General features: G+C 41.5%; 1 protein-coding gene across 1 annotated transcript in view; it reads left to right on the top strand.

Moving 5' to 3' along the window:
- Positions 1-16,751, top strand: part of SLC2A9 (solute carrier family 2 member 9) — a 210,231-nt gene that overhangs the window by 57,200 nt on the left and 136,280 nt on the right. Inside the window, 1 exon segment of the mRNA XM_089911655.1 lies at positions 2,831-2,955. Coding sequence (XP_089767781.1) covers positions 2,831-2,955 — 125 coding nt within the window.

Below are 16,751 nucleotides of genomic sequence, written 5' to 3'. Positions count from 1 at the left end.
GCAAATGATGGGCACAGTTCTGAGTTATACAATCTCATATTTTCTGTATCTTTACTTATAGAAGTCACAAATGGTCACTAATTGACTTGTGTGATTTATTTGCTGTCTGTGTTCCTCACTAGGCTCTAAAGCCCATGATGGGGAGGACAGAGATGACTCCCATATTCCTGGGGTAGACCCAGTGTCTAGCACTCACTAAATACATGATGAGTGGAACCCAAGTGAAAGCTTCCGTGAGGAGGGTCCAGGTCTTCCTGCCACTCCCTCCAACCATTGCGCCGCTTTCCTCTCAAGGCTGACACAATAGTTCCTCAGAGGACTGAGGGGAAGGGCCCTGAACATGGAGCAGCGTCATGGGGTGCAGGGTATTCGCATCCTGCTTTGAGCTTTCACCAATAACAAATTAGTGCCTTCAGACTTATCTTTATTGAATCCCGAGGCTGTGACCTTCGGCATCAGAATAAGGGAGGTTACTCTAGATTGGAATTTTTGTTTTAAGTCTCTGCTAAATCACATTTTTTCACCATGATAAGGTCCAGTTAAATTAATCTTTTGAAAGACTAATTTGAAATCATATTTATTTTTTAATAATTAATACATTCATGTGACTTAACTTTCAAAAGGACCAATTAAAGTCGAAAGTTTCGTTTTTGTTTCTGTCTTCTGTCTCCTCCTTGGAGACAATCAGCGTTACCAGCTTTTTGTGTATCTTTTCCAAGATTTGTGCCTATCTCTACACACACACACAAACGCACATTTTATCACGTAAGTTGTTGCATATTCTACGTAAAGTTCTGTATCTTATTCTTTGCACTTAACAATACATCTTTGAGATTTTTCCATATCAGAATATAGAATGCTACCTCTATTTTAATGTCTGCATAATATGCCACATTATATATGTATCATAATTTATTTAAATAGCCCCTTATTAATGGACATTTGGGTTGTTTCAATCATTTGCTGTTATAGAAGAAGTTGCAATGAGCAGGCTTTATACCATCCGAATTGAGCTGCAAAATTCACTAAGTTTGGGGTTCTCCAAGAAGTTGTAGGAAAGGGAAAAAAAATTAATGAACAGCTTGAGATAAATCAAAAATAGTAGAAAGAACTTTGGCCCGGAAGTTAAGAGAGCTAACTCCTACGAGTAATAACGAAGTTCCCTTTCAAGCCCTAGCTTCGTACAATTTCTAAAACAGTTTAATACTGTTAAATCATTGAGTCTTTAGGGAAAAAGTATCCTGTGAGAGGCTGTTTCCCCAGCTACTTGATTCATTAGTTGTATGACCTAAAACAAGTGACTAACTTATGTGTCCTAGTTAACTTATCTATAGAGCAGAGATAAGAATAGTACCTACTTCATAGGGTCCTTTTGAGCAGTAAATGAGCTACTCATGTAAAATGCTTAGAATGGGGTATGTCATATAGCAAAAGTTCAATTAGTGTGAGCTATTAAGATCATTTTGCAGATGAGGCAAGGATAGCACAGAGCAATGAAGTACGAAGTCCCCTAGGTCATAAGAGAGAGAGCTGGTGCAGGAAGCCAGGTCCCCAGGCCTCCAAACAAGTTATGCTTCTCAACGGTGAGGTCTTAGGAATATGTTATATATTCATATAAAACAGTGGTAGTGGTCCTAACAAGGAGCAATGAATAGTAAGACTTGCCAGAGGAATTTGGCTGACCTTGTTTGAGGGGATTAGCTCAGCCTCATGCTTCATGCTATAGTTCATCAAATCGAAGGTGCCATTGTTACATGAACTGCAGAGAGAGAAAGAAAGAAAGAGAAAAAGAGAGAGAGGAAGAGAGGGAGGGAGGGAGGAAGGAAGGAAAGAAGGAAGGAAGGAAGGAAGAAGGGAGGGAGGGAAGGAAAGGAAGGAAGGAAGGAAGGGAGGAAGGAAGGAAGGAAGGGAGGAAGGAAGGAAGGAAGGGGGAGAGGGAGGGAGGGAGGGAGGAAGGAAGGAAGGAAGAAGGGAGGGAGGGAAGGAAAGGAAGGAAGGAAGGGAGGAAGGAAGGAAGGAAGAAGGGAGGGAGGGAAGGAAAGGAAGGAAGGAAGGGAGGAAGGAAGGAAGGGAGGGAGGGAGGGAGGGAGGGAGGGAGGGAGGAAGGAAGGGAGGAAGGGAGGAAGGAAGGAAGGAAGGGGGAGAGGGAGGGAGGGAGGGAGGAAGGAAGGAAGGAAGAAGGGAGGGAGGGAAGGAAAGGAAGGGAGGAAGGAAGGGAGGGAGGGAGGGAGGGAGGGAGGAAGGAGGGAGGGAGGGAGGGAGGGAGAAGAACTATGCCAGCTGAAGTCATAGGATGCTGTAGGTGTGCTGCTTAACAAGCTATTGCTCCCAGCTCCCAAAGTACCCTCCTGTGCTCTGCTCTGTGATGCAGGGGCTGAGACCTGCAAGCCTCACCTGCCCTTTGCCAAAGGGGCACTAGAAGAGGGGGCACTTGCTCCCTTTAGCTTGCCTGAATTTCCTGCCAGCCCCAGCAGTGACCTTAACCAGTTCCCTGTGTTAATTCTCTCTGTGAAACTAACTAGAGTAGTTTTCATTTCCCTGCCTGACATCTGACTCATGGATTGTAAGAAGCATTTTGACTTTGTAGTGTTAAATGAAGGTCTTAGAACCGATGAGATAAAATATTGCAACAGGGAGACTCATAGAATATCAGGGCTCTCAGTGGCTTTGGAGGTGACCTAATCAACCGTGGTAATGAACCCAGAGGAAGGAAGTTCCTTGCTCAGGGTCATATGGCCAAAGGTGGCAATGGGGGTGGGGGGGATCTGGATCCTGTTCTGGGGATACACAGGCCAGTGGCAGGCTCATCAAACCCCTCCTTTTCTTCCAGGAAATTCACTTTGCTGGTCAACAATGGATTTGCAATTTCCGCCCTGTTGCTGATGGCTTGTTCTCTCCAAGCAGGAGCCTTTGAAATGCTCATCCTGGGACGCTTCATCATGGGCGTGGATGGAGGTGAGCCTTCACCGTGGCAGGAGAGGGGGCAGTAACACATTCCTGGGGCGTGTTTCAAAATGTGAGGGGTACTTCTGGCTGTCACATGCATCCCTACTGATATTGAATTGGCAGAGACCGAGAAAACAAGAACCCTGCATAAAGTGGGGCAGTCCCATGGGATGGACCACCCACCCATGATGCTCCTCTAATGGAGAAGCACTGACTGGGACAGACCCAAAGCAACTCCAAAGACCTGGATGGTCTTTGGCACATCATGAATTCTATTTGTCATCTTCACCATAAAATTCATATTCCAAGTTGTCTGTGGTTTCCAGGGAGTTTTTATGAGGATTATGTTTCCTGTCTGGGCCTCTGACTCATTCATTCTTTTTTTTTTTTTTTTTTTTTTACGACGTTTTTTGATTTGTACCATTTTTAAAGTCTTTATTGAATTTGTTACAATATTGCTTCTGTTTTATGTTTTGGTTTTTCGGCCTTGAGGCATGTGGGATTTTAGCTCCCCTACCGGGGATCGAACCCACACCCCTGCATTGAAAGACGAAGTCTTAACCACTGGACCCCCAGGGAAGTCCCTCATTCATTCTCATTTATTCACCAAGCAGCATTTACGGAGTACATGCTGTGCCTTGTGGTCTACACTGGGGACACAGTGGTGAACAGGACCCCCCAGTCCCTACCCCTGGAGCTTACGTTCTAGTGGGTGGACAGATATGTAATTAGATATATGAGGTAGATAATGGTAAGCCCTAGGAGGAAAAGAAGCAGCACAGGAAGGTAGCATGGGCTATTTTAAATAGGACTCAGGGAAGGCTGAGGAGGAAACAAAGGAGCAGAGACGGGAATGAACCAAGGGCAAGAAACAAATGAATATTGTGGGAATTGTGTACCTGGCGGAGAGAAGAGGACAGTGACCCTGAAGTGGAAGCATGCTTGGCAAGTTCAAAGAAGAGTCAGGAGGCCAGTGTGGTGGCGCCTGGTGAGCCAGGGGGAGAGTGGATGCAGATGAGTTGCAGCGGGGCCAGTCAGATCCCACAGGACCTTGTAGGTCCCAGTGAGGACTGTGGATTTGTGCTGAGTGTGATGGGGAGCCGGGGTAGGGTTGGGAGGAATGTGACAAGAGTTGGTTTATGATTCAATAAGATTCCTCCCACTTCTGTGTAGAGAGAAGGTAGGGGGAGGGCAGGAGTGGGGTGGGAAGGCCATCCGCCCCGGGGTGATAGCTATGAGTAGGACAGGATGGCGGCGGTGGAAGTGGTGAGACATGGCCTGATTCTGGCCATGGCCTGTGAGAGTAGGAGCCTCAAAATATATTATCAAACCCAACAAGCCAACCCTGCTTTCTTTCTAAATACGCAAATCCATAGAATGTTACTTTCAGGCCTTTGTGGAAAGATCACAAGCTTTAGGATTAGAAACCCCTGGGACTGGATCCCACCTCTGCTATTTGCCAATTACTGACTTTTGATAAGTTACTGAATGGTTCTGAGCCTCAGTTTCCTCATCTGTAAAATGGAGATAACAATAGCTACCTTGGAGGGCTGTTAAAAGGCTGACATGAAGACGTGTGTGTGTGTGTGTGTGTGTGTGTGTATACATACACTGCCTAATGCTGCTGGAACCTGTATGAAGTCGTTAAGGGCTAGTTCCCTTCTTTCTCCATCTTTTATAAGCTGAGGGCACCAGGCATTGTGAGTGACGGGAATGACAAGGGAGAGCATGAGAGTAAGAGGCCGTATAGGAGGTCAGGGAGGAAGAGACTTCATTTATTTTCATTGCTTTGCTGGCAGGAAATAATTCAGGATTTTGTAATACCTCAAACTCTCACTATTCAAGTAGAAGGGAGAAGCCTGTAGAAAGAACATTAACTGGAGAGAATACTGGCTGGTGTTTATGTAGAATTTTCTAATTGACCAATCATGTTCATGAACTTCATCACCTTTGATCTCCCACTAACGCTGAAAGGCTGTTATATATATTTTTTTCAACGGCCATGGTTTATTCACCACGACGGACCAAAAGCTGGGTATAGAACAAGCCTCGATAAGTTTGAAAAGATTGAAATCTTTTATTGAAATCATATAAGTATATTCTCTGACCACAGTATAATTAAATTAGAAATCACAAACAATATCTAAGAACCCCCCTAAATTTGGAAAATAATAAAAACACACCTCTAAGTATTACATGAGTCAAAGAGGAAGTTACAAGGGAAATTACAAATATTTTACGCTCTAGAGCCCAGGAGCCACAGCTACTGAGCCCACGTGCTGCAACTATTGAAGCCCGAGCACCTAGAGCCCATGCTCTGCAACAAGAGAGGCCACCGCAGTGAGAAGTCCGTGCGCTGCAACGGGGAGTGGCCCCCGCTCGCCCCAGCTAGAGAGAGCTCTCATGTAGCGGCGAGGACCCAAAGCAGCCAAAAATAAAAATTAAAAAAAAAATTAAAAATTAAAAAATATATTTTAACGGAATGATAATGAAAATACAGCATATCAAAATTTGTTGGATGCAGTTAGAGGAAAAGCTATGAATTTTCATGCTTATATTAGAAAAGAACAGGATTTGGTAAACTGCGTGCCTTGGGACAAATTTGGCCTGTAGACAGTTTTTTATGGCCTGTGAGCCAGAGGGTTGCATGCTGAGGGAATTAAGTCAGACAGAGAAAGACAAATACTGTATTTTTTCACTTATACATGGAATCTAGCAAAAAGCAATCAAATGAACAAACATAGCAAAACAGAAATAGACTCATAGATATAGAGAAAAATGGGGGGCTGCCAAAGGGGAAGGGGGTGGGGCATTGGGCAAAATAGATGACAGAGATTAAGAGGTACAAACTTCCAGTTATCAAATAAATAAATCATGGGATGGAATGTACAGCGTAGAGGGTATAGTCAGTGCTATTGCAATAACTTTGTATAACGACAGATCGTGAATAGACTTAGTGGTGATCATTTTGTAATGTATACAAATACTGAATCACTACATGGTACACCTGAAGCTAATATAATATTATAAGCCAGCTGTACTTCAGTGAAACGCTCTTTTGCTGTCATTTTACATATGAGGGCCCTGAGGCTCAGAAACACGAGACAGTAAAGTGGTTAAGGGTGAGGGCTATGGATTAAGCCGGCCTGGGTTCTGACACTTACCAAGGTTAACTTCATCAGTTAGGTTTTGCTGCATGAAAAAACAAAACAAAAACATAATGGCTTAAGGCAGTACTCCTTTTGCTGAGCTTACAGTTCTGAGGGTTGGTGGGGCAATTCTAACCTGGGCCAGCCCTGCTGGGCTCTGCTGGGCTCTCTCTCTTATGGCTGAGGTTGGCTGCAGGCCAGTCAGCAGCTGAATGACCTTGGATGTTCTCAGGCTCATGTTTGGTTGCCAGCAGGTGGGCTGGTCTTGGGATCCCGAGGGCTGGCTCATCTCTGTTCCACGTGGTCTCTCACCCACAGATGGGGTGACCCAGCTTCTTCCATGGGGTTTTCAGGGTTCCAATGAGCAGCAAGAGGAACAAGTCCCAGTGTGCAAGCGCTTATCAAGTCTGCTTGGACACATCTGCCAGAGTCCCACTGGCCAAGGTGAGTCCCATGACCGGATGCAGAGTCAGGGTCAGAGGCATCTAACCACCCAAGGATGTGGACTCAGGGAGCACGGACAAAGTGGAGACCACACAGCAGCAGTCTGCCTCCCTGTCTTAGCCCCTTTCTCTCATCTGGCGAAGGGGAATACTCCTAAGCCTCCCTTGTTAGGGAATGTAAAACTTAATGGTATGCTGTCTGTGCAAAACAAGTACATTCCAGGCCCCCATTACCTTCCCCCAACACCAATAATGGTATCGTTGCCATTATTGTTGTTGTTATCATTTTTATTCTTAGTTAATACGATGCATATGCCGGATTTGGACCGATGGTCGGGTTTCGAAGACCCTGCCTGCTCAGGAGAAAGTGTGGTGAGATGGGAGCATCTAAAATTCCTTTTCTAATGGAGGCCACTGAAGTCTCTCTTTCTGGCAGCTTTGTATTTTACCCATTTAGCCTCTTTCCTGCTGCTTTGCTTGTCTAGCTATTCTGGGGGAGGTGACACTTACTACTTACACATAACTGGTTGCTCTCTGAATTTCCTTAATTAAAAATAAGCTGAGTATCTTTTCCAACCACAATGCTATGAGACTAGATATCAATTACAGGAAAAAAACTGTAAAAAATACAAACACATGGAGGCTAAACAATACGCTACTAAATAACCAAGAGATCACTGCAGAAATCAAAGAGGAAATCAAAATATACCTAGAAACAAATGACAATGAAAACACCATGGCCCCAAACCTATGGGATGCAGCAAAAGCAGTTCCAAGAGGGAGGTTTACAGCAACACAATCCTACCTTAAGAAACAAGAAAAATCTCAGATTAACAACCTAACCTTACACCTAAAGCAATTAGAGAAAGAAGAACAAAAAAACCCCAAAGTTAGCAGAAGGAAAGAAATCATAAAGATCAGATCAGAAATAAATGAAAAAGAAATGAAGGAAACAATAGCAAAGATCAATAAAACTAAAAGCTGATTCTTTGAGAAGATAAACAAAATTGATAAACCATTAGCCAGACTCATCAAGAAAAAAAGGAAGAAGACTCAAATCAACAGAATTAGAAATGAAAAAGGAGAAGTAACAACTAACAATGCAGAAATACAAAGGATCATGAGAGATTACTACAAGCAACTATATGCCAATAAAATGGACAACCTTGAAGAAATGGACAAATTCTGAGAAAAGCACAATGTTCTGAGACTGAACCAGGAAAAAATAGAAAATATAAACAGACCAATCACAAGCACTGAAACTAAAACTGTGATTAAAAATCTTCCAACAAACAAAAGCGCAGGAGCAGATGGATTCACAGGTGAATTCTATCAAACATTTAGAGAAGAGCTAACACCCATCCTTCTCAAACTCTTCCAAATTATAGCAGAGGGAGGAACACTCCCAAACTCATTCTATGAGGCCACCATCACCTTGATACCAAAACCAGACAAAGATGTCAAAAAAAAGAAAATTACAGGCCAATATCACTGATGAACATAGATGTAAAAATCCTCAACAAAATACTAGCAAACAGAGGCCAGCAGCACATTAAAAGGATCATACACCATGATCAAGTGGGTTTTATCCCAGGAATGCAAGGATTCTTTAAAATATGCAAATCAGTCAAGATGATATACCATATTAACAAATTGAAGGAGAAAAAGCATATGATCATCTCAATAGACGCAGACACAGCTTTCGACAAAATTCAACACCGATTTATTATAAAAACTCTCCAGAAAGTAGGCACAGAGGGAACTTACCTCAACATAATAAAGGCCATATATGACAATCCCAGAGCCAACATCATTCTCAATGGTGAAAAACTGAAACCATTTCCTCTAAGATCAGGGACAAGACAAGGTTGCCCACTCTCACCACTCTTATTCAACATAGTTTTGGAAGTTTTAGACACAGCAATCAGAGAAATAAAAGGAATCCAAATTGGAAAAGAAGAAATAAAACTGTCACTGTTTTCAGATGACATGATACTATACATAGAGAATCCTAAAGATGCTACCAGAAAACTACTAGAGCTAATCAATGAATTTGGTAAAGTAGCAGGATACAAAATTAATGCACAGAAATCTCTTGCATTCCTATACATTAACGACAAAAAATCTGAAAGAGAAATTAAAGAAACACTCCCATTTACCATTGCAATGAAAAGAATAAAATACCTAGGAGTAAACCTACCTAAGGAGACAAAAGACGTGTATGCAGAAAACTATAAGCCACCGATGAAAGCAATTAAACATGATACAAACAGATGGAGAAATATACCATGTTCTTGGATTGGAAGAATCAACACTGTGAAAATGACTGTCCTACCCAAAGCAATCTACAGATTCAATGCAATCCCTGTCAAACTACCAATGGTATTTATCACAAAACTAGAACAAAAAATTTCACAATTTGTATGGAAACACAAAAGACCCTGAATAGCCAAAATGATCTTGAGAAAGAAAAACGGAGCTGGAGGAATCAGGCTCCCTGAATTCAGACCATACTACAAAGCTACAGTAATCAAGACAGTATGGTACTGGCACAAAAACAGAAATATAGATCAATGGAACAGGACAGAAAACCCAGAGATGAACCCATGCACATATGGTCATCTAATTTATGACAAAGGAGGCAAGAGTATACAGTGGAGAAAAGACAGCGTCTTCAAAAAGTGGTGCTGGGAAAACTGGACAGCTACATGTAAAAGAGTGAAATTAGAACACTCCCCAACACCATACACAAAAATAAACTCAAAATGGATTAAAGACCTAAATGTAAGGCCAGACACTATAAAACTCTTAGAGGAAGACATAGGCAGAACACTCTATGACATAAATCACAGCAAGATCCTTTTTGACCCACTTCCTAGAGAAATGGAAATAAAAACAAAAATAAACAAATGGGACCTAATAAACTTAAAAGCTTTTGCACAGTAAAGGAAACCATAAACAAGACAAAAAGACAACCCTCAGAATGGGAGAAAATATTTGCAAAGGAAGCAACTGACAAAGGATTAATCTCCAAAATTTACAAGCAGCTCATGCAGCTCAATATCAAAAAAAAACAAACAATCCAATCCAAAAATGGGCAGAAGACCTAAATAGACATTTCTCCAAAGAAGATACACAGATTGCCAGCAAACACATGAAAGGATGCTCAACATCACTAATCATTAGAGAAATGCAAATCAAAACTACAATGAGGTATCACCTCACACCAGTCAGAATGGCCATCATCAAAAAATCTACAAACAGTAAATGCTGGAGAGGGTGTGGAGAAAAGGGAACCTCTTGCACTGTTGGTGGGAATGTAAATTGATACAACCACTATGGAGAACAGTATGTAGGTTCCTCAAAAAACTAAAAATAGAACTACCATATGACCCAGCAATCCCACTACTGGGCATACACCCTGAGCAAACCATAATTCAAAAAGAGTCATGTACCACAATGTTCATTGCAGCTCTATTTACAATAGCCAGGACATAGAAGCAACCTAAGTGTCCATTGACAGATGAATGGATAAAGAAGATGTGGCACATATATACAATGGAATATTACTCAGCCATAAAAAGATATGAAATTGAGTTATTTGTAGTGAGGTGGATGGACCTAGAATCTGTCAAAGTCAAGTAAGTCAGAAAGAGAAATACAAATTCTCTATGCTAACACATATATATGGAATCTAAAAAAAAAAGGAGTTCTGAAGAACCTAGGGGTAGGACAGGAATAAAGACGCAGACGTAGAGAATGGACTTGAGGACACGGGGATGGCGAAGCGTAGGCTGAGACGAAGTGAGAGAGTGGCATTGACATATATACACTACCAGACGTAAGGTAGATAGCTAGTGGGAAGCAGCCGCATAGCACAGGGAGATCAGCTCGGTGCTTTGTGACCGCCTGGAGGGGTGGGATAGGGAGGGTGGGAGGGAGACGCAAGAGGGAGGGGATATGGGGATATATGTATACGTGTAGCTGATTCACTTTGTTATACAGCAGAAACTAACACAACAGTGTATAGCAATTATACCTCAATAAAGATGTTAAAAAAAATAAGCTGATTCAAAGAGAGATGCCATTTTTACAAAACCGCATATTCAAGACAAACGTCTTTTAGACCATTTGTCCTATGAGCTTTTCAAAAAGAAACAGAAAAAAAAGTAAAATCAACAGGTGGGGAAAAAATGCACTCCTGATTTCTGGAATGTGGCCTCTTGGAGTTGAGCCAAGACGTGGAAGCTTTGTGTCATCTATTCTCACCAAACCCTCTCAAAGCAGAGAGACAGATGTGAGGGCATTTAAGGTGAGGCAATTGGTCAGAAAGAAAGAAAATTGCTGGTTATGAGGTGAATTGCTGCCCTGCTTGAAATAAATAATTTAAAGCCAAATGAGAAGCCCGGAGGATTTTCAGGTGGCTGTGCTGCTCAAACCAGGTCCTCAGGGGGAATATTTGGAACCATTGCAGAAAACATCAGACTGAAGTGTCCTATTTCTAAAAGGCTTGGAGCAAAAATAAACACACTATTTTTACATTGAAACAAACATGATGAAGCATGGCGTTGGAGGGCAAATCCTTGCTGATTGTAAAGTCAAGGTAAAAGAGTGCAGAGGTGTTTTGTGTTTGTGGATGATTGTGTTGGACAGGTTCCTGCCACAGCGTTCCCAGCGCTGTCCACACTCCCAGGGGTGCAAGCCCACATCTCCTGCATTAGCACCTCTGCAGTGGACAAGCCCAAGTCTGCTGCATTAAGAACTCTCCAGTGACAAGTTCATATCTGCTGCATTAAGTGCTCTCTAGTGGACAAGTTCAAGCAGCAGCGTTTAGAGAATCATATGGCATGGACATGAAATCAGGGGCAAGGACTTGACTTCAAGTTCTGGCTCTATCACTGACTTGCCAGGTGACCTTGGGGCCATCAGTTCCCCTCTCTGGGCCTCAGTGATGTAATCTAGAAAATAAGGAGAATGAACTCTGGTAGCTGAGGTTTCCACCAGCTCTAAAAATCTGCTCTGGCTCCTTTTCGTTCTCCCCTTAGAGCTACTACCATGAATGTCCTCTTTAGGCTTCCAGACCTCACATGCCACATGTAGCTCTATCGTCTACTAATTAAATAACACCACAGTATAGGAGACTGAGAAATAAAGGCATAGGGCAGAAACACTGGCTCTCCTGGCTGGTGGGGTCAGCCCATGTATGTCATGTGTGGACTTACCCAGCTACCTCTGCCACAAGCTCCCAGCAATGGTGTGCACCACTCTGACAAGCAAATGATTTATTATTTATCATTATTCTGCCTACTGCTCCCAAAGGTGTTCACATCCTATTGCCTGGAACCCGTGAATATGTTAGCTTACATGGCAAAAGGGACTTTGCAGATGTGATTAAATTCAGGACCTTGAGATGAATAGGTTATCCTGGATTCTCCAGGCAGGTCCAGTGTAATCACAGGAGTCCTTGTAAGTGAAAGGGGGAGGAGGGGAGCCAGAGTCAGAGAAAGGAGGCGAGATGATGAAAGCAGAGACTGGAGTGACGCAGTTGCTGGCACTGAGGATGGAAGGGGCCATGAGCCAAGGAGTGTAGGTGTCCCTAGAAGGTGGAAAAGGCAAGAAAATGGACTATTCCCTAGAGCCTCCAGAAAGACCACAGCCCTGCCAACATGTTGATTTTAGCCCATTTTGGACCCATGAGTCCCATTTTGCCCCACAGAACTGTCTGAAAATAAATTTAAGTCACTAAGTTCTTGGCAATTTGCTATGGCAGTAATAGGAAACCAACAAAAACACTAATAATATTATTAATTTATTACTATGACTTGAGTCAGATTTTAACATGACAAAGAGAGGGTAAGGTGCTCAGAAGAAATGGATTCTAGTCCTAGCCTTTCTACTTACTAGCCCGGTGGCCTGAGAAAAGCCTCTTTTGCACATAAAGTAGAGATAATGACATCTACCTAACAATATTCAGGTACTAAACAGGTGTGTGTGTGTCTATGTGTGTCTATGTCTGTGTGTGTGTCTGTGTTTGTTTGTGTCTGTGTGTTTGTGTGTCTGTGTGTGTGTGTCTCTATGTATGACTGTCTCTGTGTGTCTCTGTGTCCGTGTGTGTGTTTCCCTTCAATAGCACAACTCTCTTGGACTCAGAGCTCTACCTGCATTTGCATGTGAGGAGATGGAGCCTCAGGGGCTACCTTGCCAAGGTCTCACAGTTCAGATGCGTCTGGGCCAAGGTGGGAGCCAGGTGTGCCTGACTCCACACTTTTCCTAAATTGCTCGGCTTAGAGGAACCAGAGGGATAATGTGGGTCAGGACTTTTCTCTTTCCGTTTTTCCTGTGCAATGATTACTCATTACTTATATTTAAATGGACTCATTTTTTTTTTAAGTTAAATAAATAGATTTGAGAAGCAAATAAAATACATCCTGGCCTGTAAGGCAGGCCCTAAATGGTCTCCACCCCCCTCCCGCCCGTTCCCTCTCTGAACCACCACCATGTGGCCTCAGGGACCACCCTATGTGAAACTGCAACTCTCCCCACCCCGGGCATCCCTGCCCTCCCTCCCCACTTGATGTTTCCCTAGAGCTCTTACCACCATCTAGCAGGCAGCACACTCTTCATGCTTATGCTCAGCCTCCCTCCAGTACCTCCCTCCCCAAGATGCAACTACACGACAGCAAGGCTTTTTTACCTGTTTCATTCATTGCCATTGCCTTGGCTTCTAACAATGACGACCTCTCAGTATACACTCAGTAAATATTTGTTGAATGGAGAACAAACCATTTCTTTGCCATATATATATATATATATATATATATATATATAGGAGAGAGAGAGAGAGAGAGAGAGAGAGAGAGAGAGAGAGAGAAGGGAGGAAGAAAGAGTTCTGCTTTTAAAATAAAATGGTTAGAAAAAGCATTTGTTTAAAGGTATCAGACAGCTACCGAGGCAGGGGGGACTTATAGGACCACAATCTGGGAAAGGAGTGAAACCCAGAGAGGTAAGCCCTGCATTTGGGGCAACTTTTCCTCTAGAGGTATCTCCCAATTCCAGAATGATGGCTGAGAATCTGAGATGCTTAGTAGACCTTCCAACAGACTCATGGGGCTGAGGAGGAGGAATTGGAGTTGAACTCCTGACAGGTAGGAAGGTCGCTAGTCACCACAGGGCTACACCATAGGAGCAAGAGTGAATCATAAATAGACCAGATCTTCAAATCACTTCAATCACCAACGGATTTGTGGTAAGCTGGGATTGCTAATGCCTCTAGCCTCTCATCCTGCCAGATGCATACATCCAGAACCTCAAATTATTTTTACAGTTTTCATATACACTCTGATATTCAATCCAAAGTAGCCAGACATACAAGGAGAAAACCAAGAGAAATAACGTCAAAAATAAACTGATAGTGATTCTGAAAATAGCAGTATTAGACACAGCCATTAAAATAATTATGCTTAATATGTTCAGATAATCAAGAGATAACGTCAAGAATTTTGGCATAGAAATGGAAGCTATATTTTGACTTACCAAATCGAAATTCTGGGACTAAAAAATACAAAAACTGAAAAATGCAAAAAATGCAAGAACTTAATGAATGGTTTTACCAGCAGATAGCATGCACCCGAAGCAAGAATCAGGGAACTAAAGCATCAAAGATCAGAAGAAAGCATCCAGGTTGAAGCATGAAAACACAGAAAAGAGGGTAAGAAATGTCTGGGAAATTGTAAAGATGTCTAACATACATTAGTTGGAAAATCAGAAAGAGAGTAGACAGAGGATGGAGAAAAAGCAATTTTTGGAAGATAATGGCCAACATTTTTTTTTTTTCCTGATGAAAAGCCACAAGTCCAAGAAGCACCATGGATCCCTAGTAGGGTAAAAACAAAGAAAACCACAACTCTGCACAGCTTAGTAAAACTTCTGACAACCAAGGGCAAACAGAAAGTTATTCTGAAAAACAATCAGGTTAAAAAGATATGTTACCTTCAAATAAGTAAGAATAAAATGGAAACCTGGCTTTTCAACAAAAACAATGGAAGACATAAAAACAGCAAAATGATATTTTCAAAGAGCCGAAAGAAAATAACTGCCAACCTAGAATTCTCCAACCAGTGAAAATATCTTTCAAAAATAAAGGTGAAATGAAAACACCTTTTCAGTCAAACAAAAGCTAATAAAATTTATCCCTAGCACACTTGCACGAAAGAAACTAATTACGGAAATATAAGTAGAAAATCCTCATATGTTTGGAAATTAAGATGTAAGTGATGTGTACTTCTAAGTAACCAGGGGACAAAAAAGAAATCACAATGGAAATTTTAAAGTAGTTTGAATTAAATGATTATGAAAATACCACATAAGGCATATCAAATTTTGTCAGCTACAGCTAAAGCCGTGTTTAGAGTAAAATTTATAACCTCAAATGCATATAGTCTAAAACATGAAAGGCTGAAAATCAATGATCTAATATTTCATCTCAAAGAAGTTAGAAAAAGAATTTTCATTAGAGAACATCAGCAAAGACAAGTGAGTTCTAGAAAAGATTAATAAAATTGATAAACCCCTTGCAAGACTGTTTATAAAAAGAGAGAAAAGGAATTGATAACTAATGCTATTGGGTTGGCCAAAAAGTTCGTTTGTGTTTTTCTGTAAGATCAGAATGGATAGATCCTGAAGCATTAAAAACATAAGAATATATCATGAACATGTTTATAAAATATATTTGAAAACTTTAGATAAATGTACAAATGCCAAAAAAGAAAAAACTTACCAATACTGACTTAAGAAAAAATAGAATTTCTGTATAGTCCTATTCTATTAAATAAGTTGAACATGTAATTTAAAACCTTTTAACAAAGGAAGTGCAAGGCCCATATGGCTTCTTTAAGAAAGAATAACACTAACACCATACAATCATTTCCAGAGGGGACACTCCCCAACTCATTTTATAAAATGAATGTATCCTTGATTGTATATCCTAATAGGAGCTTTACAAGAAAGGAAAATTACAGGCCAATATCATTATACAAAACAATGATTTGGCAGTCATATATGTATACATTTTCAGTTTTCCATACATGTGCACCAAAAGACTTATACAAGAATATTTATGGGGCACTATTAGTATTTTTAAAATTTATTTTATTGAAGCATAGTTGATTTCCAATGTTGTATTAGTTTCCAGTGTACAGCAAAGCAACTCAGTTATGCATATATCTAGTAGTTTGTATCTGCTAATCCCAAACTACCAATCCATCCCTCCCCAACCCTGCTTTGGCAACCACAAGTCTGTTCTAAAGAAATTGTCTGTGAGTCAATTTCTGTTTGATAAACAAGTTCATTTGTGTCATATCTTAGATTCCACATATAAGTGATATCACTTGGTATTTGTCTTTCTCTTTCTGACTTCACTTAGTATGATAATCTCTAGTTGCATCCATGTTGCTGCAAATGGCATTATTTTGTTCTTTTTTATGGCTGAGTAATATTCCACTGTATATATGTACCACATCTTCTTTATCCATTCATCTGTCGATGGACATTTAGGTTGCTTCCATGTCTTGGCTGTTGTAAATAGGGTCACTATTAGTGTTAACCCCAAACTGTCCATCAATAGTAGGGTGGATAAATTGTGGAATACTTACACATTGGAATACTACACAGCAATGAAAACAGACAGATTAGAGCTACATGCTACAACACTGATGCCTTTCACAAACATAATATCAGCAAAAGAGGCAAGAAATAAAAGAAGTACGTATTCTCTGATTCCATATGCTAACCTTTGGTGATTGCAGTTAGGCTGGTGGTGATCTTTGGGAAGGAGGGGAAGGATAGTGATTCTGAGGGAGCACAGCATGGGGGCTTTCTGGGGTGCTGGTCTTGTTGATTCTTTTTTTTTTTTTTTTTTTTTTTGCAGTACGTGGGCCTCTCACTGTTGTGGCCTCTCCCGCTGCGGAGCACAAGCTCCGGACGTGCAGGTTCAGTGGCCATGACTCATGGGCCCAGCTGCTCTGCAGCATGTGGGATCTTCCCAGACCGGGGCACGAACCCGTGTCCCCTGCATCAGCAGGAGGACTGTCAACCACTGTGCCACCAGGGAAGCCCATAAGTTGATTCTTGACCCGGGTGGAGGTTACACAGGTGTATACATTTTGTGATGATTCATCAAACTGCACACATATTATTTGTGCAATTTAAAAATGTT

Source organism: Delphinapterus leucas, chromosome 5, assembly GCF_059928025.1.
Source record: "Delphinapterus leucas isolate spDelLeu-1000000601 "Yukka" chromosome 5, BTC_Dleu_Yukka2, whole genome shotgun sequence".
NCBI classification, from domain to species: Eukaryota; Metazoa; Chordata; class Mammalia; order Artiodactyla; family Monodontidae; genus Delphinapterus; species Delphinapterus leucas.
Note: the sequence above shows the minus strand (reverse complement) of the source record. Positions and strands in the feature narration are given on the sequence as shown.